Raw genomic sequence first — 24693 nt, 5'->3', positions numbered from 1 at the left:
GTCGTTTAGAATTATTTTTCTTTGTGTACGCTGTAGATTGATTAGGACTGCTCTTGTTTTTTATTCAGGTTGATATATTTTCTTTAATGACGCGATAATTTTTATAATAAAATTAGAAAAATTTGGGACGAACTACTGTTCCAATATGGCGGCCATGGGAAGTCTTGTTCTTCAGGGATTATGTGCTAAAGAGTTTATGGTATAGGAAGGTTGTGGATTGTTTTTCATCATACATAAGGAGAATTCTGTTGTAACGTGTAATAGGATGAATATGCTAATTCGTTTAGTCGTAAGTTGTAAGTCGTCTGTGTGGCAATGGAAAGAGGGAAGCGGAAGGGTTACCGTCGATTGATAATATAGAGAGAAATAGATAAGTTAGAAAACTGTTTCAAACTGATTGTATCCTTCCTGCACGATCATATAATCAGTGGTTATGCGCTTGTGTTCTCGGCACACTCTGGTTCCTTCTAGAATTTTTGGAACACAGCAACTGGTCTCTACAGACGCGAGTGAAACAGTTCGAAATTGAAAATGTCAGAAGACACGGGTGATAAGGTTGAGACAGTAAGTGTAATACCGTTCAACGAACAGTGATTCGCATTGTGTCTTAACATAAAACAAAATTAAATGTTTTCTCTAAGTGAAAAATATTTGAGTCCTTTTCATGCCAGTAGTGGCAGTCAACAGACTACCCACATAATTAATGTCCTTTATAAATAGACCCACCTAAATAGAACTGGGACATCGAATAACTGATTTTTCTGTTTACTTGAGCGTGTTGATTTCAGGTGCAGTCTATGTCTTTGGTAATACCTCCTGGTTCGCCTAAGAAACCAGTGAAATCTACAGCAGTTGTAAAATATTCTGTTGTTCAGACTCCAGCAACTTATGCACAATTGCAATGCAACACAGATTTGAACTTACCTCCCAGCAACTGGCTCAGCAGCTCTGCAGAAAGTTATGGCCTGCAGAGTGTGTGGTCCCAAACTTCTGGGTTTTCCAGTTTTCGTATGGCTCACATGTTTCCTGATTGTGTTGGTGAAGTTGATGTTGTGTCTGACGCTGAAAATATTAAAAAGTTACTGAAACTACCGTATAACCATGGTGTGATATCAATGATGGTTCACAGAATCGAAAATACTTTGCTGCTTGATGATTTTGATATTCATAAATATTTATTAAGACAAGCAGAGAGTGATTGGGAATGGCTGAAAAAGTTTTTCTATGAGCACATATTCCAGAATCTGGGAGACAAGGACAAGACTCTGTTCCGTAAGACAAATAATAGGAATACCTTACAGCAAAGGAATTTGGTATCCAAGTTCCTGTATCATTCTATAAGAGTAGGAGATAATAAGGAGCAGAGTACAAAGCCACAGTTGCCTGTGAAAACATTAGAACCATGTCTGCCAGAGCCTTCACAAGAGGAGAAAGTGCCAGATCCAAATTACAATCATAATTTCGCTAGAAATATTGTGTGGACTTTTGAGAACATACAAATGCTCATTGGTACCGATATGCCAATATTTGGAGGGCAGACACATCCATGTATAAGTCTACGTTTAAGGGATATGTCTAAGCCTATTAATGTGTTAACTGGTATTGACTATTGGTTAGATAATTTGATGTGCAATGTCCCAGAAGTGGTTATGTGTTATCACTTGGATGGCATAGTACAAAAATATGAATTAATAAAAACAGAGGATTTACCAAATATGGATCATTCTAAATTTAGCCCTAAAGTTATCAGAGACGTAGCACAAAATATTCTGAGTTTCCTAAAAAATAATGCGACAAAGGCTGGCCACACTTATTGGTTGTTTAAAGGTGATATAATTAAGCATGGACTAGTTAAGACACTCTTACATTTTTTGTAAACTGCATTTCATAACTTATTTAATGTTCCATAGGCAAGGATGACGATGTTGTAAAGTTGTATGATCTGACATCTTTATGTAATGATGTATCAGATGAAAAGGGCCAGAATCCGTTTACTGTGCCTGTTGCCATGTTATTATACAGAGTAGCTCGTAATATGAAATATTCTTCTGATTATCACAGACAACAGGGCACTATTAGAATGCTTTTGAAGAATTGTATACAATTGTTAACTAAAGAGAAATATCCTCAGATTGTAACATCTGCTCATTTCATGTTGTCCGACCTTTATATACCATCAGATACAGATCCTGCTAGTCCAGGACTTTGTGATCAAAGCGATGAAGAAGATACACAAAGTGAATCAAGCGCGAATCACGATACTGAAAAGGACGACGAAGAAGTAGAAAGTGAAGAAGCTGCAATAAAGTCCTTAACATTAGCCAACAGTAAGTTTGATATTCCCTTAATATAAATAAACGTTTTTCGCGCGAATAAACAAACTCTTGTTCCAGTTAAAGAGCATAAAGATAGAGAAGAACCAAAGTACAAGCCACCACCTATCTCTGGTATAGTGGAGGAAAGATGTTTAGCTGCCTTAGAACATGTCTGCCAAGGACTTGAATGTTTGCAATATTTCCCAACTGAAGATTCTTCTGATGAAGAGCGTAAAAAAGCAGAGAAGGAGGAGAAGGAAAAGAAAGAGTACGAAGAAACTCATTTGAACATGGCCAAACCTCTTCAAGCAATACCTATGCCATACACCTCTTTAAAAGATGACAAGAAGGAAACGCAATCTGGGAACGGTTCTGTCACCAATAGTCCCAGCCATAAAAAGAAATTGAAACAGAAAAAAAATAAAAAATCAGAAAAACTCGTTTTGAAGGAGGAGCAGAATGAAAATGTAGCAAAGGCATTACTATGTAAAGTTAAAGCTGAAACACTGCCCACTTGGCAAGCACCTAAAAAGAGCGACAATATTAGTTGGAACGCGCACTTGAAGACATTGTTATACGAGAAGGCTTCATTGATCTTTGCCGTGCTCGCTGAGAATGAATACGTCAATAAGAATTACGGGGCTTCATTGAGGTATATGTTAACGGTGTTACGTTGCCAAAAAATTTTGGAGCTCTTTTGTGGAATAAGAAACCACAAGTCGATTAGCTATTTATTGGGTCGTGCGGGTGATTGTTGCTTCATGACTGTGCAAGACTGGTGCAATATAGAGAAGCATAGAAATGATTATGAAATGAAAAACGAAACCGAAGAAAAGATTATCGAAGACATCTGTAAAATGGAAGATTTGGACACGAGTGAGTCTCTATCTCAGGTTCATAAAGTACTCGTTTTGGGAAAATGGTTATTAGACACTCTGTTTCTCATTTCAGATGACACTGACTTACTGCCACAACGTTTAGAGAGTCTAGAATCTACTTTAGTAGCATCTTATAAATGTTACGAAAAAGCCTTATTATTGGAGCCGTTGGAAATGGATAGAAATAATCTTTTAAGGCGATTAGGAAACATTCATAATGAGCTAGGCGTTCTTTATATGAATCAGGCTGGAAGTAAGTTGCCCTATTCATTCTCTGGACCATTCATAATTATGTACATTAATTACAGAATAATTTTATTGCATTTACAGCCCGGTATCAGCAAGAAAACTTAAATGAAGAGATGTCAGGAGCTGATGATGATGTAACAGCCTTACTTGCGCGTTCATTGAATCATTTAGAAGCAGGAGTTAAGGCATTTGAAACAGTTCATGACGAGGCGAATTTAGCGCTTCTGCATTCAAATACTGGAAGACTTATGCGCCTTTGCGCTCATATGCATGTTAAACAGAACACTGAAGAGCGTAATTTTTATAATAAAGCTTTGGCCAGTTATCAGAAGGCACTACAGGTCCTAGGAACTAAGAAGACCAATCCTGTGATTTGGGATACCGTTACATGGGATCTATCTACCACGTTATTTACCATGGCAACACTGTTGCAAGACTATCCTATATCCGGTTGCAAGGTACATTTCTTATCTCCAAATTCAACATTGATTCAGTGATCGAGTTGCTATGTAACTGGTTAAAATTGTAGACCGAAGAGGAACTGGAACGAGAAGTGGTAGATGTATTACAAAAGGCGTTGAAACACTGTGACATGGAAACGTCGGGACCACGGCAACCCGTTTACCAATTCCGTGCAGCTACTATTCAACATCGTCTTGCATCTTTGTATCACCGTGTGTATAGAGAGTTTGAACCAGACACAGACAACGCCAAAAGAAAAACAAGCTTGCAGTTGTGCAAGCTGTACTATGAAAAGGCAGCTAAGCTCTTGCTAGCATTAGAACAGATTACAGAGTTCCTAACTGTTCAGATGGAAAGGGTTGCTCTGGCTGAACACCAAGCACGTTGTACGTTGCACCTACTACAGTAGTTCCATTCATTTTTATCTGAGGTCATATTTTTATTAGTATCTTGTATTAGGTGCCACAACAATCAATGGAAAATTGAAGGCGTACCAAAATGGTCTTGACCTAATATTACAGTGCAAACCAATTCTGGATATATTGTGCGAGAGAAACAGCTCTCAGAAACAGAAAAATGAGAGCACTAACGGTGTCAATCAGAAGGCTAGGAAAGAAATTACAGAAGGGAAAGGAAATGATGATCAGAAGTTGTTGGAGGATGAAGAGAGTTTGGTAGTGTTGCTTGAACAGAGACTACAGTTTATCCTAAGATTTATAACTAAGTTATTTGTTACAAAAAATAACAACAGCAGTAAGAAGGAGTATGTATAATACGGATTTTCAATGCAGTTTGTGTGTAATGTAGGGTATGTGTTAATTGATTTAAATGTTGCAGCTGTGAGGCATTGGCAAACTTGTATAAACAGTGTTATAGCAGGACACTGAGACCGGTTACAATGTCCGGTTTCACGTTAATCGAGCACGTTGCACAACTTCTACGAGATTTAGAGAAAATGTTACCGTCTACAGAATGTTAAACACTTCTACACTTGTAAATACATGTATATCATATCTGTGCCAGTTCGCAGACTCAACGCGTGAAGTCTCGATCAACGAATATGATTCCTTCCCGAGATTGGTTTTTTCAATCTTTTCAAGGTTTTTATATCGCTATTAACGCTGGTCGTTAACAAAGAAAACGTTCTCCAACTCGTTGCGGTATCCCATGACCCCAGGAACATTTTTTTATCCTACAATGTACATAGTCAGATCGAAGCTTTTATTTATGTATACGTAAATATGATTTATAAAAGAGAAATAAATCACGGCTACAAGACTTACGATCTAATTTTCTTTAAAAACCTTGGGAAAAACGAATAAAAAAGTTTAACAATTTATACGGTTAGGATCTGCTTCATTTGAATTACTTTCGGCCGCCATGATGGTTGCGAAAACCGTTAGATAAACTTTTGACTAAACAAGGTTTAGTAGTTCCTCTCATTTGTTAATGCATATGTAAACTTGTTTTCAAAATATATATTTGAACTCACGTGACCGCATTAATTAAAATAATCGAGTTAATATCGCGTTTTAAAATGAAAAACTGTATAATTCGTTAAGCTCCTGCATTTGAATCCCTTCTGTTGGGTACCGATACAGTGCGGCTTAATTAATCTTCAATATACTCTTTGATACGCAATCTCCATATTAGATTTTTAGAAAAACTGATGCATAAGTTTAACCTTTACATGTTTTTTAATATTTTAGCGCATAGAAGAAGAATAAACTTACCAAATTCGTCGATTAAATGCGGAGCGATGTTCCCCATGGAGCACTTTCACAATTCATATTGCTAACTGGAGACTGCGCAAACTCCCGCCAGGTGGCGCGTCGGGTATGAAATTTGAACGGTCAGTTCAAATCAAAAGTGATTTGCCGCCGAATCGTGGACAGTTCAGGTAATTGTTGCATTAATATTTAGTAAATTAAACGGGAAGAAGTAAATATTATAACTTGATTGTAATGTATATGTAATCTACTATTATTTAATTAGATTATAGATATATAGAACATGAAAAGTAATTCGAAGTTTGCTTGTCTTTTACTAAAATTGACCTGAACGGTGCATGTAGGTTAGGCAAAGTAAAAAAATGTGAGAAATGACTCTTGTGTGGTGAAATTGTGGTAAAATAGTGTGAAAACTTACCGAGCCAAATTTATCGATATTCCGAGCGCCGTGATATCGTCGCGAGAGGTTGAACGAGGAAGGTAAGTGTAAACGTGTGAATAATATCGCGCCGAAACGAATGGCGGCACCAAAGTTCGAATGAACTTCCGGACTGAGATATATTTTGTTTAAGTTTTTCAATTGCGAATCCTGCGAGCACGGCTGGCTCGTACAGAGACTGAAAGCTCGTTTATTAGAAATTCTCAGATGAAACTTTCCGCTATTCGAACCGGCTGGTGTACGGTTAGCACGCTGACTAACGTAGTAGTTGTATTAGAAATTTCAACAGTTGTTTCACGTTACGCGCCAAACAACCTTTTATTACTTTCTTTTCAATTACGTTATATAATTTTCATATAAATATGAATAAGTTTACTTTATCCTGATTCCTCTTGTTTAGGATGATTTTCATGTATAAAGTTATTATAATTTGTCTCACAACAACTATTTAATAAATGGCGCGAAATTCGAGTGCAGATATGAAATAAAAATTCGCGTGAAACAACCTTTTATTACTTTCGTTGCAATTACGTTATATAATTTTCATATAAATATGAATAAGTTTACTTTGTTCTAATTCTTCTTGTTTAGCATGATTTTCATGTATAAATTTATTATAATTTGTCTCACAACGACTATTTAATAAATGGCGCGAAATTCGAGTGCAGATATGAAATAAAAATTCGCGTGAAACAACCTTTTATTACTTTCTTTACAATTACGTTATATAATTTTTATATAGATATAAATAAGTTTACTTTATCCTGATTCTTCTTATTTAGGATGATTTTCATGTATAAATTTATTATAATTTATCTCGCAACGACTATCATCTAGTAAATGGTGCGAAATTCAAGCGCAGACACGAAATACAAATTCGAAATTTGAATATACTCAACCTGCCGTTGCTAGAATTTTAACTTTCGCGGTTGAAGCACGGCCAGCATGAATTATTCAGTGGGCAAAACTCGTTTATCACTCTCAGACTTTCGATCGATGTCAGTCATTGGCGAAAATACATTAGCCTCGCTATTCCCGGAGTCTCCGCTGATGAAACAGCGAACGAAACTCTTTAAACCTGCCGAAAAACGAGTTACATCGAACGTCGATCACCTGTTGTTTGTTCGCTATCGGATTTATCTCAATGTACATCCGTACGACCAATGAATTCGCAAATAACAATCGAGAGATTTAAATCGCCGCCGGAAGCGAGCTTTATGTTCATAAAAAATTGAAGTTTGCAACGTTTCGCAGTCTCGTTTCGAAATTTCCCTCTCTCTGTATTTCATTTCTACGCTCTCCGCTAAGGAATTAAATATTTTATTCATGTGCATATTTGCTGGATCACATTACCACTATGTTATTAACCAAATATTCTTCCCATCGAATTTTCTATTGACTTAAAAACAAGTATCCCCCAGACACGCTGAAAATTTATTGTTATATACAATATAATCGCATATTTTTGTGTGTTATTATGTTATACTCTCATATTTCATTGTAAAAAGTATATAAACCTGTCTTTAATTTTCGCCGCTCAGATCGGGCAAGTATCCCATAGTGCGACGGTACGTTCGACGATTAATTTTAACGAAGCCGGCGTACCAATCCGGCGCAGCCGTTATCGTCGAAGATCGATGAACAACGAGCGTCGTTCGGCCGTCGGGATATAACAAATCCAGCTGTCAGTCGCATCCCTCACGTTCGAACAGATTCTCTGCGCAGGGAGGGGTGTGTCTGAAACGAAACAAAAGGGCGCAAAGAACAGTCCCGTTGTCTTACTTCGCAGTCTCCTTTTACGTCGGTCTCTCCTCTCGTCTCCCAATCTTGTTCGGTCCTCCCCGGACATCCGTGGCTTGACCTTTCGACTATTTCATCCCTCGGGCCTTCCGTTTCGATCCCCGTCCATTCACTTCCTCTTTCAGCACCCCGTCGAGAACGCCATTCGAGAAAATACATCAGACCGTTTCGCCTGATCATTTTCTCCTTTTTTCGTCCGGCAGTTCTGTTCCCTTCAACCCGAGGGTATTCTTGTCATTCGAGATCGAAGTGTCCTCGGATGAATTATCCGGTTAAACTTTGCTTATTAAATAACATCCCGCCGCCGATCGTTCGATAAATTTGCTTTGGATAGGGGATCTGTGATCCGTTTATCGTCGTTTCAACGAACGAATGGATAATTTCATTTGGATCGCTTTTCAACGCAGTCTTCTAGCTATCGCACTTTAATTCGAGTTAATTGTTTGCCGATTAAGCCATTTGCAACTTCATTCTCAATGTGATGCTTACTTTATACATCGGAGATGTTCGGTTGAAAGTCTTCCAAGCTTTCGATTGAAATTAATCTGCCCCGATCGATGTAACTGACACATAGACAACTAAAAGTAATTTTCTGTGGATTATCCCGCTTAATTATGCTAATAGGTTATTTTTTACAGTATCTTCGATATCAAAACCGTGAGTAGCAATCGTATCGTTCCTGTTTGAGCTGTTATATCACGCTTGCTACATCATTCGCGAAAAAACGTGCGACATAAAGTCAGGAACTCAGCTCACGCGAGCCTAAATCCCAAGGCTGCTGTCCTTAATTTCACATTCATGGTCCTTAGACCTATGAAAATACAGGGTTATCCTTGAGAGAAAGGACACCCCGACATCTGTTCGCTGGACGATAAAACAGAATGTTTTAATAAAAGACGGGTTCTGCAGTAAAAACGGAAAGTTCCATCCCTTGCAGGAATTTGTCTCTTAAACCAAGAAATACTAGAAGGTTGAATTCGAAATTCGGGTCTCGCAAAGTTCCTCGCACTGCTTCCAGTAGACCACGCTGAATTGTCGCGGCAGTGAGCGTTAAATAACCTGGATTCACAGGTGGATGCACTCTGAATGAACAATTCGAGGAGCAACAGCGTGCGTCGCGGAAAAAGCTTTCAGTTGCGGTTGCATTTCCCCTCGATGTCTTCAATGTCAAATTCACTCCTGTTTATACGCATTTCTAACCAAGTAGCTGATCCTTTCTTCTTAAGAGCTTCGCTACAGTGCAATTACCACTACACAAAGAACTTTGTTCTCGAGAACCACTTTACCTATACATAAACTACAATTCTTCCACTGAAATCATTCGGACTGTTGCTGTTCACCGTTTGTTTTAACACACCAGAACCATTAAATTCAATATTCAATATCCTATTTTGTATAACGTTAACTGAACAGGAAATAATTATTTCTATTTAATAGGATTAAAGATTTAATCAACACCTCGTTAGAAATTAACGAATACACATAGAGGAAAAATCTTCCAGTGCAAATTAATCCGAACCAGCAAAACGTTCCAGTGTAAAGAGCCAGAAAACCGAAAGTACCCGCGAAAACATTTTTTCCTCGGCCGACTGGAAAGATGTATTCTCGTGCTCGTTCTGGGGGTTGATCCACCCCATTTGTCTCCGACCACGTTCGTTATTTATTCCGCTCGCCCTCCGCCTTCCACGGTGCGGCAGCGCAAATATTAATCCGCAAAGAAATTCTCGCCGAGAAGGATCGAGCAATCCGCAGCCCTCCGTCCTTTCTCCGAGGCCCTTATCTGTCTGCCATCGGCCGCGCGCAATTCCAACCCCGCGAGGGTGTCGTTCATGGGAAATAAGAATCGTCCCGGGAGTTTACAGTCTCTCATAGAGTCGGGCAACATTCGGATGATTCCTGCGACGGACGATCTTATCCTCAATCAACAGAACTCGGGATCACTGCACTCGAGAGACGACTGTCAATCACCACTTCCTTTCGTACAGCATATTTATAAAAATCACCATTTACTAACCTCTGGAAAGACGTACGTCAAGATGTATTTTTTCCAAAATTGCCAATGACGTCTTATACACATCGATAGTCTCGCATTGTACATACTAGATTGTTTTCAAATGTATCACTCCATATAAAATTAACAAAGCAGGGGAAAAGAGAGTTCTCTGTACAAGATTATCAAATATCTTAATGAATTCCCAGCATAATCAGCGAGGTATTCAAATAAAATATTTTAGTTCTCTGATCTATATATTTGTCTCTTAATGTAGGTTGCAGAAAATACCGATACCTCCTCGGAAATTGGTGATTACGGTGAAAGATCCGTCGAGTTGCAAAGATTAATAAGAACCCCGAGCAAACGGGCGCCCTTTTGTAAAAAATCCTCCCTTCTTAACCGCGGTGCGCGTGCGCTGAAGACCCTCGCGGACCGCCGCGCAATAAACGGAATTGCGAAGTCGAGTAGCCGTCTTGAAAGGCTCGGGTATTTCCTACGGTCGCGGACCGACCGGCAGCCTTTTGCGCCCGTTTCCAACCCCCTGGACGCACGTACACACAGCGGAATTAAGGGAGGCCGAAGGGAAACCGGTCTTTCTCTACGGTTTCTCCTCGAGTTTCCACGACTTTGAAACAATTGAATTCCAAGACGTCTTGAAGGGCGCTGCCGGGAATGGCGGCGAAGTCCCATTACGCGAATTACATAATGAATCCGTCAGACGCGAAAGAAAAGGTGGGGGAGGACGGGGAAAAAAAAGAAAAGAGGAGACGCCGGTTGACAGTCTAGGCTCGTTCAACCCGGCCGCCTTTTCTTTGCGGCTGCCGATGGAATTTCGGCTCGGACAAAGGGGAAATTCTGCGACAGCACGTTCGCCACCTCTCCCTCGAACATGGCGGCGGCTCTCTCTTCCTCCGGCCTGTGACGATGCCTCCGGGGCCCCTTCGAATTCAAGCCGCGTTCCTATCCTATCCCGAGCCTCTCTGGTCGGTCTTATCTGGTTATATCAATTATGTCGGTGCCTTTCTGTCCTCCCGCGTTTGCATTCTTTTCGCCGTTCCCCTGGACACCGCGAGGGGAGAGCTCGAGCTCGTCACGAGTCCTCTTCGCTATCGACACTTCCGGTCGATTGGATATTGACTGGGGCATCGTGTCGAGGTACGGAGTTGGTCGTGTTTCCGTGGTTTGTTGGAGAGGATCGCTTGGTTCGCTGGAATTTGAATGTTTTGGACTAGTTACGGGGCGCAATTAGAATCTTCGGTCTTGGTTTCTTGAAGCTCTACGAGTATCGACCGCGGAATTCGTTTAAGCGAAGCGTTAACGTTGACACATTCGCTACCAGTGTCTCATAGTCTTCGTTGTTATAATATTTTGTTAGATAAAACATCGCCTTTGCGAAATACAAGTAATAATCGAGCAAAAGGATCTCGTCGTTATACCGTGCATTACAATATTACTCGAAAATACACGTAAATGGAATTTACTCTGCGTCGCATAAAATATGAAACACTGCTCGTCGCAAATATGCTGCTAGCGAATGTGTTAATGTATAATTTGATGAGATTGAAAGAATTGACAATCCTCTATTCCATGATTGCACCAAGTTGCCAGTTGCCACGCTAAGTAATCTTCCACTCGAACGATTTCATCGCGCGATTCGTTCCCAACGGTTCAAATAAAAAATCTATTTCGGCCACGTTGATCATCAACCTGGCGCCTCTATAATCTCAAGTGGATGTTGAACGAGGGCCGTTCGTTAGGTAGCGAAGGAAACGGCTTCGCTCCCGTTCTCAAAGAAAGAGGAACGGTAGTTCGCTCTCCGTTCCTGCCAAGGATCGTTAGTTCGGCGAGTTTTAATTGTGTTCCGGATGCATCGCACGTCGGGTACCCGGAAATTCTCAGGGTGGAACGTGTTCCTTCAACTTCCCCCGAAGTGGATGTGTGCCACATGTTTTGGAAGGCACCGCGACCGTCGTAAATAATAACCCGCATAGAAACCGGCCGCGGAACGCCGTTACGCCGATAATAAATTACCGTGAATGCAAACACGGGACATGAATTATATTTGCAGCGCGGAGTTATTCCGTGACTGTCGATAATCAGCTCCGTGACCGAGCTGCTGCCAGAATTCATTCCGGACGACGCGACGACGTAGAGTCGATATTTGCATTAAGATTCATGGTAGATAGGTAATGAAATGTTAAAGGCGGACTATATACTTGTCCGAAAATTTCGATGGTGAAGGAACATTTGAAGAACTTTTCCAAAAAACATGGAAAGTATTGCGAGAAATTTCAAATTTAAAATTTTAGTCGAAAAATGATTAAGTTTCCGGATAGCTCAGCAGTTTTCGAGCGCTCCAAAGATCAAAAAATTTGTAGGACATTGTTTCCCACATGTTCAGCTATCTCAAACAACAAACAGTTTTCGGTTTAGGTAAAATTATTAAAATAGACTTTTGGCCGGCCAGATCGTGCGATGATATCGATTTCCGGTGACGGGAATCTTTGGTACCATTCGGTACCATTTCGGTTAATTTTTTCTCGAACTAGGTCAGTCGAATTAAACTTTCGTCATTCATTTGGTTGCCTCTATAAACATTGAGAGAGAAATCTAAAGGAAGTTCGTTAGAGCATTCGGCATGGAGAGTCTTAGGAAGAGGGAATAAACTTCGAAGGATAATTAGAAATCCTGTCACGTTTTTGTCGTTACGTTGCAGCGTGTTAAAAGAAATAGTGTTAGGTAGATCCGAGAGTTCATTTTTAAGTAATAATTACTGTTGAAAGGTGAATGGATAGATTGTTGAATTTGAACAAATTATACCTTCGTTATAGTATGAATTAGATTAGTTTTTATTATTATATTTCATCGAGCAATTTCATCAATTTCAAACTTTGAACAATCGTTAGACTACAATACACCGTGTCTAAGAGTATTGCCTATCCCTGCTTGATTTAATGCAATCGAAAATCGTCGAAAGGAGTTCGAATCGTCAACGAAACTTGGAATTCTTGTCCCCCAGTAATTCTCCGGCAATGCACGCCGTCGTTACCGAGCGCGCACCGCCGGCATATCGTCCATTTCTCGCCGGGTGCCGCGAGGAACGGGAAAACAAGGGAAAGGATTAAATTGCGAGCGTTCTCGCGTCGAATGATTCGTGGCGGGGACGTGCATTCCCTTCGCAACGGGCCGTGTACACTTGTAATTCCAGGGTTCGTCGGTGTAACGGCTCGTGTCGTGAAATATCGGGCCGATTGCGAGGCGAGAGTCGCTAGCGACGAAAACCGAGCTGTTCACTGTGCTCCTGTGCGCAGGCCGGGTAACTAACAGACGTTACGTGGCTGGTTTTAACTCTTCCGTTGGTAGCGGTGACTGTGTAGCCACTCGTCAAAGCTTCGCGTTATATCGATAGTGTTCGCATATTAGTCACTGGACACTTGTTCGTCAGTAAGTAGCCTTTTTACTAAGATAATAAGAATTTCTTTTCTGTAAGAAACTAAACGGACACTGAAACGTTGATAGACTTACTTTTAAATTTACACTACTCCAACGTGTATTCATTTACGTATTTGTACGTTCATTTTCGTCACGTGTTAGTATAAATCCTTTTGAATGAAGAAAACACGTTACGTTAAAAGATGTAATAAAGTAGCAGCTACCGCGTTCGGCTTGACAAAGCGTAGACGGTGGGTACACAAGGATTCAACTGTCCCGTGCGACAGTTATATACTGTCGGCCATCTGCACCGTAACGAAAGGGTTAAAACGACCCCATTTCCGAGGCCAAGAAGCCGGCAGCAGCCCCGAGTCGTCACCCAGCGTGGCGAACGTCGGCGTCGGAGTTACGGCTCATAGAACGCCCGGCGAACACGTATCGACGATCCAAGATTTGCAATTCAATCCGGTGCTCGAGTTGTACGGATCGGTGTCAACGGTAGACTAGCCATCGAGCAATGATTTGAGGCATTAGCTACTGTAGAGGCTTTAACGAAACTGGGCCAAAGATCAACTTCCGTATAAACCGAGTAGAATGAAATGCGACCCCCTTTTTTCTCACTCGAACAAAATCGGTGAATCGATAATCGTCCAGGACTCACGTTACATAACTTCTCATCGAAATTCTTTACATGTTCCTCGTAAAATAGTTGTATTCTCTGTGTTGAGAATGTTCAGCGAGCTGAATGTAATATACAAGGAGGAAAACGTATGTAGATTTCTAAGTAATCGTTTTTCAGAATATTCGTAAACCATACGGGAATGAAAATCCGCAATTCGGTTGCAACGTTTCGCAGTCGAGATAGCAATATAAATAAAGAATGTTTATAAACGCTCGTACTAAGAATTACGACCGCGAAAATGTTAATAATTAATTTTCACCGGCGCTTCCGGGGGAACCACCGCGTTTTCCCTCATCTTCTCAGGAATTCCGTGTTAACGCGTGCACCGGTTAAGCGGAAATAAATTCGCCGAGATATTCCGCGACTTTATGTTAATTACACGGCCGCGATAATTCGGGAACGTAGAGTCAGAAACGCGGCGGAGCAGTTACCGCGCGATTGGTTGTCCCGCGAGATCGGGGAACGATATTGGAATCAAGTTTTCGGTGTAACTAAAGTCTAATGCGTTTTTAACGAGCCGGCACGCTCGGAATCGGATTCAATATCGAGGCGGGAACCGTCGAGATTACTCGAACCAGCGCGTCCACGGTTCCTAAATAAAATCGTAGCACCGGGACAATATTTACGCGTCGCGCTTTTTAATTCTGACCGCAGCGTCTTCCAGAAATCGGCCTCGTTTCCTCGAACAGATACCACTTTTGTATTTCCCTCGTGTATACCTTGAACCCAATAATGAAATTTCGGCTAAAAGGAACACACATATACTATGTCACAAAGTTAACAATAGGTTCACAGTCATTTTTTGTATATTTCATTCTACTGTTCCTAGAAAAATTAATTGTCATTCAGATTTTGGAAATCAGAGGTTTTGAAAGTAGACAACTGCGTATGATTACAATCGAAATCGATGTAAATATTTACCAAATGATATTTATGAAATTTCTAAACCTAGTATTAACACGTCGAATGCCATTTCTATATTATAAATAATACTATTCAATGCGATTACATGCAATTAAATGAGCGTGCACTGATAATAATGCAATTCAATCAGACGATTTAATACCATATTTCCTCCATTTTGTATATTCTGCTCTAAAGAATTACAACATTGCAATCGAGACACTGTCGACCTTCGAACTGCTGTAACTTTTTAACAGAAAGTCGTACATCATTCACTCCCAACTCATTATAAACCCTGGAGCTTCCACTTTCACCGCCCCTAGGTCATTTCTACCTACTTGACGCTTTCATCTCATGTAACGGGTGGGAAGGTAAACATACTTTTTCACTTGCAAAATTTCCCGCCTGGCACTCGAAGTGTTAATAAACTCCGGAGAAACGTTGAGCGACGTCTGGAAGAATCCCCGTGCAACTTTCGTCGGCGAGTCCCGCCGCTCGTTTCGACTCGCCGCGAAGCTAATTACACCCGTAATTCCGCAGTTGCCTCCGCGTCTTGAACGTATGCCCGTTACGCGGAAGTTTCGCCGTTTCCGCGACCGTACCCCGCCAAGATTTACGCATTGCGGGCTATGAAGAACGGGGCCGTAAGTTCTTCCGCTATGGTCCCACGGTTGCCGCGCGCCAGACGACAGTGGACAAAATCCCGTAATTCGGCTGTTCGCGTAACGAAAATTGAAGATTACCGACGTGTCGCTAAGTGGTACTCGCTGTACAAAATGATCTTCATTTAAACACCAAAGTTTCGCGCAAATTCCGTTTCTCTATTCATGTAACGTTTGAATCGAAACGGAAAATGTCCGTTACCATTTAAAAAACTACAGTATAATGTAATCGCGTCCTAATTGTGTTCTTAGAAACTCGAATTTCCATAAAGAATTTGATCAACGCTTGTACTCGTTCGATTAATCGGATGATAAAACGTAAGTACCGATGAAATATGTTTCCAACGTCCAGCAAATATATTCTTTGCGAGCAATATATTATTCAGATTATCTCGAACAGTAACGCACAGTAACAAGCAACAGTAGTTACATGAATTATTCGCGTTCCATTTTAGTACGCGAGTTCCATGAAATATTCACGGAATCATACTTTCCCATTTCGTTAACAGGGAGACCTTACACTTTCAACTGGCGACGTACAAAGTGCATACGACAGTGAGCTCTTGTTCATGCGCCATTTCACGGTGCATCAATGTATAAATTATTGATATTTAGCTTGCGGATGCGAACTTGGATATTTTAGCGCTGAACTCGGGCTAAGCAACAGCATCTTGATGAACCGTGCCTTTCCAATGTAACACCCTTTGCAAAGACAAACCATCAAGTTATTAATCTACAAATCGATCGTCGGTATACGACAAAATATAATAAAGAGAATCAAGCTATTATTCCTCGTTATCAAGTTTGTCGGTTCATGACTCACCGTTTCCACTCGTCGTCTCCCGAAAAACTCAACGCGCCATGGAAAAAGACAAATCTTGCACATTTTCGTGTAGATTTTTACGCGCGGAACGTTTCGATTCGATCGCACAATTCACGCCGAATTCGCACCGCACACAGCTGTGTGAATGTACGCTAAAGCCGAGCTTTTATTATTGCGCAATAAAGTCAATTAATAGGCCGGGCAGTTTGTAGCCCCTGAATCTGACGCGGAATTACGAGTTCCCCGTTCCCCCGCGCCCTTCGCTCCCATCGGGGCGAATAGATCCTAATTTATGTGCCGGATCGTAAAGGTCCGCGCGCTTTAACAGGCCGACGACATACTTTATCGTGATGGGACGTGATTCGAAGGAGCGCGGGAGGATCAAAGACCGCGGCGATAGAGACTGGCTGGTAACTCATATCGCGGAACGTGCCGTTCTTATCGCGTGGTCCGATGAGAGACACGGGTTACGCTCCGTTTTATGAAAGAGACACCCCTCGATCGAGGGTGCGCCAATCCTTCTACACCGTTATTACATTTTCAACGTTCGCGCGCTTAGAATCCGTTTATAACGTGTTTACTACTAACTCGGCTGACTCGACTATAATTTAACACTGGAACTACCTTCTTATTAAATTCATAAAGATACATTCATCTAGATTTCAATCTGCTCATATTCCAATCCGGGTACATCCGAATTAATTCATACGAAAATTCCTCGGATATGTATTATAATGAAGATGAAACGCTATTGTTATTCAATATTCCGTGAATTCCTCGCGGGGAGCAATTCAGATGAAATCAAACACAATGCGATCCACATCACACTTAATTGATGCAAAACATTCAAGATCCGCAGTTCGAGTGGGGCACGAACCGTTGCAGGTATAACGTACATCGAGCGCAAAGCGTTTCGTGTCTCATTGAAGCCGGGAATCGAAGAAACAGGAAAATGGAGGAGGGGAAGCGGAATTATTGCCGCGACAAAGCGGCCGGGAAATCCGCGGAATTAATTAATATGAACCGATAGCCGGGCAAGGGCGCTGCTGTCGATGAGAAAATACGGGGCCGGGTTTCGTGTCCCAGCAGGGGTTTCCTCGGCTTCCCGGCCATTACCGAAGCCCGCCGGGGTAGCAACAAATTCTAATTTCCGACCGGAGTCGCGAGAAACTCGAATTAATTAATAACCCGAACGAGGCCGCGCGCCGCGGCCGGTTTTTTCGATTTTCCGTTGCCGCGCGGCCGGCCGTCCGTCTATCTACGCGCCGGATATCCCTCTTGGGGATGTTTCCGGGGCGATAAACCGTGCTCCGTAAATTTTCTGCCGTTACGGGCTGCGATAATGCGATTCGGTGGGGCTTCGAGCGCTGTGCCCTACGTCTCTGCATTGTGTTATCAATTTAATCTTATTATTAGAGCTTCGTCTTGTAGAGGGTGCCATGTAACGGATGGTACAACCGGACAAAAGCTGATTATATGAAAAAAATATGTCGAAAGTATAGAATAATATTTTGTTATATGAGGCTCTGTTTTCGAGAAAATGGTTATTGGATCTCTCTGGAGATCATTGTCTCGATTGAAGTTTGTGTCGATGAACTTCCAGTGTCACGAAAGTGTCTACTGTACTTGAAAATTAAAAATACGCTATGAAACAGGATATTAAAGTCACTATAAACTTTATTCTTACAGAAATGATTGCAAATGTCCGTCCTGTCGAATGCATAATTTTTCTAATTAAATTTCTATGAACGCTTTCCAACGCATTCTCTTGTTTTAATGTGTGACACGCTGTAATACAATGCGAAAACTATTGCGAAGTAATGTTACTAATATATTTATTACTCAGTTCTTTTAATCGAATTAAATATTCCTCTATTATCAATTATTCCTCAGAGGAAACGTGGATATTGGCGCTTAGAATTTATCTCATTTTTCTAATGAATTAGTAATGACGCTACTATATTATTATATTACATCGGTATTACTGTATTGTCATGGAATATCAGTGAACGTGGAATTTCCATTAAGATTTTGGGAATTTTTATTGAAATGTTCGAGGGACTCCAAGGTTCAAAGGACTCCATCGTCACTCCGAAACCCTAGCAAGGGATACCGGGTAATACAGAACGAGAAAGCCAATAATACGTCAGAAAGACGTGTTCCCTTCGATGTCTAGACGGGTCTGCGCCGCCCGCGAACGTTCCCGGAAAGGTGTCGCCGTCGGAATACGTAATTCCGCGCGGAGTTCGGTCATCGAGCGCGTCGTCGGCGGTCCGGGGCGTCAAAATAAGCCGTGCTTCAAATTTATTCCCGATCGCGGTGCCGCCGGAGCCGGGCCAAGGGGCGAGATTCAATTTTCAATAAATTCGGTCGGCTCTCCCCTGCTTCCGTGCTTTTTTTCATCCTCTTTCTGTTCTCCGCTCTTGTTCCCGGGGCTCGAACAAACGAAGTTCAATTTATGATTCAATTTTCGTAGCCGCTTCGAGGCGTTCGGCTCTTTCCCCTTCCAGAGTCCCCGTGTTGATCAATCGGCGTGTTAAGTCGAACATAGGCTGCGAGATATTGTTCGACTCCCCCGTGTTTTCGGGGACTTCCTTTTGGAAACATTGAATTCCCAAGGTTTTCGTATAATAATACGAGTGCCATCTTCTCGAATGAAGTACCATCTGTGCCTAAATTTCGTCTAGATTCAGAACCTCGCTGGATTGTCTCGAATCACCTATGACAAGTCAACTTCTGCTTCACTTTACATCAAGCTGAAGTCTATATTAACCGAGTCCCAAGTTACAGATTTGACCCGATAATAAATTGGGTCAAGACGTAGGTCTATATTCGAACGATTGTAAAAAAGTGGCCTCAAGACCAGGTCCAGGTCACATCCATGTTTAGCCCTTCATGGTCAGACCGAAGTCCCCCGTCGCAGATCCAATTTCGTTCGTCGAAAGGCATCGATTAATTCAAAAGTATTCTTAACTCTTCACCTGTGCAGGAATTTTCCTCCCAGAATTGCTCGGAGCCGGCGGCGTAAGCTCGCGTGAGCCGTCGAGCAGCGGAACAAATGGAGCGCAATTTACGATACAATTTTCAGAGGCTTCCGAACGTGTCTTCCCTATCCCGGGGTCCATTCGTCGCAATCCCTTATTCCGAAAGCGAAATTAAGCCATTCGTTTCGTCGCTGAATATAGAAAGAGAGAGAGAGTCGGGAGCGGCTGCAGATGCCGGGACGGCGCGGCGCGGCGCGGCGCCGGGAATCCTCTTATCATGGAACGGGATCTCGTTTAATTTAATTACATTAGAAATTCTTAATCGGCGCGCGGATCGTTCCGCTCCAGCGTGCCGTGCGTCCGCATGAAAAAATGATCGAGTCGGGGGTAGCGCGAAGCGATCGATACCGTAATATCCAGCGGATAACCGATCCGCTGCAATTATGTCGCGAGGATGTCGAACGATCGCCGATAATGACGGTCGGGCGAGGATGTTAAGGATGTCACGCGATGGAATCGGAAGACGAGCATCGGTAATTAATTTAAATATCGTTGACGTTGATTTAAGACCCTGTCCGACCGCTTTCTCCGCCGTTTCCACGACGGGACGAGTGGATGTTTCCGGTTCGCCGCTCGATCTTAGGGTACGTTTGCAACGGAGCTGTGTTCGATGAAATTGATACTGGAATTGAAGCGGAGGAACACGTGTTTTTGATTTACTCGGAATCAGCAGCTGAAGTCGAAAGGAAAGCTACAATGTTATTTTGCAAACATTGTTATTAATGGGATGTAGACGACATTCTTTGAAACTAACTAACGAGATACAAATAGTTTTCAATTCTTCTTCATTCTTCAAATTTGCATACAAGTTTAAATGACACCATGCATCGTAGCGCCATTATAAGCGCATCAAAGAAGCATGTTTCATTTGTTCCGGTCAACAGTTTGCTTAACTAATCCACAGTTTCCTTACAACTCCGTTGTAAACGTACCCTTACAGTACTCCCATACTCGCAGCTCTTTCCACGCGGTTCCGCGCAAGTTTTCACGAAACCCGCTTCTCCGCATCGATCGTTCATCTCACGAGGCAAACGAGTCGGTCCGGGCCACCGCGGAAAATAAATCTCGCTGCTCTCGAGACGTCCGCGGTGTCGTTCGTATTATTCGCCGCCCGGCGGACTTCAGATTTCGTTACGCTAGACGAAATCCGTCATCGCGACCGAGGAATACGCTCCCACTCGACCAATCATCCGCTTTTCTACGTTCCGCGCTCCCCACCGCGACGAAATTCTCGTAAATCGAATCGGAACGCGGTCCACTGACCCCGAAAGAGATTGCTAGGCAGTTGGCTTCTGAACCTAAGAGTTCTAATTAGCGAAATTGCCGGGGTACTTTGCGAAAATTGTGCAACGAACAAGTTCATTCAACCCTTCATGAATTTTAAATTATATTTCCTTTCGTTTGTCACTTTATCGAAAATGTTTCTAGACTTTGGCAAACAAATATCGAGTAAATGTGCTTAGAAATCGAAAAGTTCTGCTCGAGAAGCATTCTAAACCAATCCTCTAAACCCTAATCAACGCGTGAAACGAAATCTTCCATAAGTGTTCTTATTTCCACAAACTCAGTACGACTATCCACTCGTCACATCTCCAAGAAAACAGATACTTCAATCAACTATTACGACCTCTTTAAAGAATGTACACCACATTCTAGTATATGTACGTGTTCATACAATTTCTTCTTAATTCAAGTAACCTGTACCTATACAATTGGTTGTCTCCAAAGTGAACATTCCCCGAAGCAGTTTGCCATTTTTTAAATTAAACAGCGTAAGCAGGAACGTTTCGGTCGAAATGAATCGTCGGTCAAGGGGTTAATATCGACGGCCCCTAAGACGCTGGTAAATGGGCTCCGTTCCATGATGTTCGTAATTTTCGCGCGAGATCGTGTCGCGTGTGGCCAGCACCGGCCGCGCGGCCCTCCCTTTCTAACTCTCTTTCTCTCAGCCGCGGCAATTATTTCTCGTTTAGCGTGTTCCCCGTATATCAGATCGACGAAAACTGGGCAACTGGATACAGACGGTCACGTACGCGCGTGCTCGGGCAATATCGCCGGACAGGATCTTTATTCTTTCTTATTACTTAATATCCCCAGTAACGAGGATAAATGCGGTGCCCGGGTCCCTGCTAATTGGCACGATACCGCCGCACGCTCGCCCGCTCTCTCCTCCCATCAATCCATCGCCCTTCTTTACCCTCGAAACGCGACGTGCAACATCCACGCGGGAATACATTTCTCCTCCGACGCGGTACGGTTCTTCGTTATCTGCCCCTGTTATTAGGAGTACCCCGGGATCTCTCCTCGTTTTTATCGTGGAACTTCGAGGGAAAATAATAAGGAGAATTAATGATTGCTGTATTTAATCGACGACGCAGTCGTTATTTTCGGTTATCCTTAGATCGTCTTTGAACCTTCTATTCCCTTTTTGCGAATACTTTTTATCAGGTGCCGGAAAAGTGCGGGTTCTTGAATAAAAATTTAAAAGGGCACCGTTTTGTGGAATTTTATTCTGTTTCATAACAGCGGTAAGCTATATATATCGCAGATTCTCAGGTTATTTTCAAAAGGAGTCTAAAACGCAGACTCTCTAATGCCTATGTTACAAGAAAAGATTCTTTTTGTATCATATTTTCCCGTACGCTGGAGAAACAAGAGGCAACATTAGAGGATGCAATGGCGCGGAAGGACCTTCGATCGGTTTAAATGTTGAAATCGTTTCCGCGGGACGCTTAGTCATTGAGTAATGAATACGGGATCGCTGCTCTGATCCGCGTCGGTTGTCAATCAGCGATATCGTTCCCGGACGGTTCTACAAAACGCTCGTGGAGAACGCGCGCGCGGCTTTTCGTTTATACGCCGGAATATTCGCGATCCCGTCGGCGTCGATTGATCGCTGGAATATTCTCCAATGGCCTGGGATTTTCTTGGTGTTCCGAGGGGATATACGTTCCGCGAGATATTGCACCGCGGAAAAACGAGGTCAGACGAATTGAATAAATAAACGGGGTAGGTAAGGAAAGCTTCTGCTGTCGATCGGAGATCAACGGGATGGGGTAATTCTCCGGGATCGAGTACGTTTTCAATCGTAAACGCGGCGAGATATTATTCCGCGAACAAAGTGCCCGTCTGTTATTGATTCGAATGGTGGTAACGGTGATGCTCCGCGACGCCTGACACGCGAGCTTAATGGGCCAACCTTTATAGTCTGGGTACTATAACTGGCACTGTCGTCTATCATTATTATTTCATTGTTGACCGCTGATGGATTTTCTAAGGATTCAGAAAGCTATTACTATAGTTCCCAAGAAGTCTTAGAGTTCTTTAGAGGAACCCTTCAATGGATTCACGAGATCTTTGGAAAGTTCATAAAGGATCCCCAATGCTCCCATAGAACATTTAACATTCTAACTCTCTAAAATTCTAAGATTCTCAATTTGCATCAAAGTATCCTAGAATACAGACTCCCAATTTGCATTCTCTTTAGTTCGCCTGAATTTAGACTTCCTTTCAAATAATTTACTCATTAACTCTTGATTAGGTGTCAAGCTAAAGGCAAAGATTTTAAACAGACTTTGATGAACGTACATATTACTCGAATTCAAATTACGTATTATTCTGTTATCAATGATTCAACTTTAGAGGACACGTGAGCATAGTACATTTCTAGAAACGTTCTACAATAAATTATCAACGACGAAGTGTTACAATTGAGAAATAAATCGCAGAGCAAAGTGTGAACTATTTAGTCAACACCGAATGCAGAGATTTCAATTTTCCAAAGTCTGGCATTATTTTCAAACTGTTACCGTTTAACCTTTAGAGTTCCCAGACGCTGTCCCTTACGATTCAGTTGCTTGTGAAAAGGCATTTCCTTCATCAGTGGGGCAATTTCGCGCTGTTCCAGTCGGTTCCCGTTGCACGTCTTCTCTTTTCCCGTTTCGGTTGCGTTCCAGCCGCTCTATCATTCAGTAGTAAACATACGCGCGTGGTCGGCCGCGAGGAGCCGCGTAATAAATTCAGCCGGCGCGGTTCAGAATTCTGTTCGCGGCCGTGTCCCGGTTCCGGTCCCGTTTCCCCGGACCGACGTATCTGGGCTCCTAGACCGACGATAATCAGCCGCGCGTAATCTCGTTTATTCTCGTCGAAAATACGGGCCGGCGTTATGTTACGTTTGTCTCGTTTACAGCCACCCTCTGTCGCGCTGTGTTCGCGTAAATCTGCCTGTCGACGCGAGCCTCGATTTAACGAACTCCCTTCCCCTTTCATTCGCCGCGTGAAGAGTTCGCTTGCCCGTCGCCGGGATCCTCGCGATCAGTCACTCGCGGGTGACGGATCATCCGGAGAATTAGCGATGGTCCCTTTATTAATCTAACGTGTAGTCACATTGCGGTCTGATTATTGATGTTTTACAGATTTCTTGAGTTTCGCGTGAGTAATGTTTAGAATCGAATAACCTTGATAGTTTTTCATTATTCTAATGTTGATTTCTCGAGTTTCATGTGAGTAATATTTAGGGTGAAATAACTTTGATAGCTTTAGCACTGGAAGTAGCGAATGAATTGTGATTTTAACGATTATTGGAAAGATAGATGCTTCTATGAGAAGTTGATTGAACTGAATTGGAGATTGGCAGTTTCTACAGAACAATTTCGAGAAGTTAATTTTTACTACTCTAGTTCTAGCGTTAAACTATCGGGATCCCAAATGTGTTTAGAAGAATTTAATTGTGTGAAAAATAAAAGATCGGTACGTAGTCCCTTGATTTTCCAGTATTTAAAAGTTCGATATCTAAGTTATTTTTTCTTGGGAAAGAGTTTTAACGGTTCTAAATATTTTTCAGAATAACCAGACGTCTAGATGTAAAAATACTTTTTACGATTGTTGAGGAAACTCTGGGAAATCGGAATAATCATCCGAAAAGGTTGGTTTTGGACTGTTCCGGAGGGTTTCCCGATGTTCTTTGATGTCTGCCTCGGCCCAGGAAAATTTTATTTAGTACATGTAGGACCGGCCGACAGTTTTGCTTCTGGAATTCGTGCTCTGATAATTTCCGCCGCCATTCACGCCCCAGTTATCGCGGCCCCGCCGGCCACGCTCTGAATCGTTATCTTCGGCGGTCGCTACAAAAGGATCACGCGTCCCTCGACTTTTTAATTACGAGGAACGCGTTCGGCACCGACCACCGCGGCGCGGTTATTTCGACGAAGTCTAGCCGACAGTTCCCTCTTAACTATTTAGCTAAAATTTTGTTCGAGGGAAAAGTTCCCTCGCACCAGTC

General features: G+C 42.3%; 2 protein-coding genes across 3 annotated transcripts in view; both read left to right on the top strand.

The window, feature by feature from the left end:
- Positions 1 to 379: 379 nt before the first annotated feature.
- On the top strand, positions 380 to 5182 carry LOC116431556 (erythroid differentiation-related factor 1). 2 transcript variants are annotated; one of them, XM_031987179.2, is made up of 9 exons: positions 383 to 564; positions 789 to 1827; positions 1911 to 2327; positions 2394 to 3191; positions 3267 to 3446; positions 3524 to 3900; positions 3972 to 4290; positions 4364 to 4667; positions 4742 to 5182. In XM_031987179.2, the coding sequence occupies exons 1-9, from the start codon at positions 532 to 534 to the stop codon at positions 4881 to 4883; spliced, it is 3609 nt and encodes a 1202-aa protein (XP_031843039.1). In that variant the 5' UTR covers positions 383 to 531; the 3' UTR covers positions 4884 to 5182. The 2 variants fall into 2 exon arrangements, with proteins under 2 accessions (XP_031843038.1, XP_031843039.1); XM_031987178.2 differs by having other exon boundaries at positions 380 to 564; positions 2394 to 3446.
- Positions 5183 to 5795: 613 nt separating this feature from the next.
- Positions 5796 to 24693, top strand: part of LOC116431605 (spondin-1) — a 279700-nt gene continuing 260802 nt past the window's right edge. Inside the window, exon 1 of the mRNA XM_031987281.2 lies at positions 5796 to 6114. The gene's annotated coding sequence lies outside the window, so the exon portion shown is untranslated. The remainder of the gene's footprint in view (positions 6115 to 24693) is intronic.

This window comes from Nomia melanderi, chromosome 13, assembly GCF_051020985.1.
Source record: "Nomia melanderi isolate GNS246 chromosome 13, iyNomMela1, whole genome shotgun sequence".
NCBI lineage: Eukaryota > Metazoa > Arthropoda > Insecta > Hymenoptera > Halictidae > Nomia > Nomia melanderi.
The sequence above is the reverse complement of the archived record's forward strand: the minus strand, read 5'-3'. Positions and strand labels throughout refer to the sequence as shown.

Excerpts from the sequence above, each read along its gene's own strand:
- LOC116431556 (XM_031987178.2), top strand. The coding sequence starts at position 532 with ATGTCAGAAGACACGGGTGATAAGGTTGAGACA. Across the intron at positions 1,828-1,910 it reads CACTTATTGGTTGTTTAAAG|GCAAGGATGACGATGTTGTA; the intron begins GTGATATAATTA and ends AATGTTCCATAG. Across the intron at positions 4,668-4,741 it reads AACAACAGCAGTAAGAAGGA|CTGTGAGGCATTGGCAAACT; the intron begins GTATGTATAATA and ends TAAATGTTGCAG.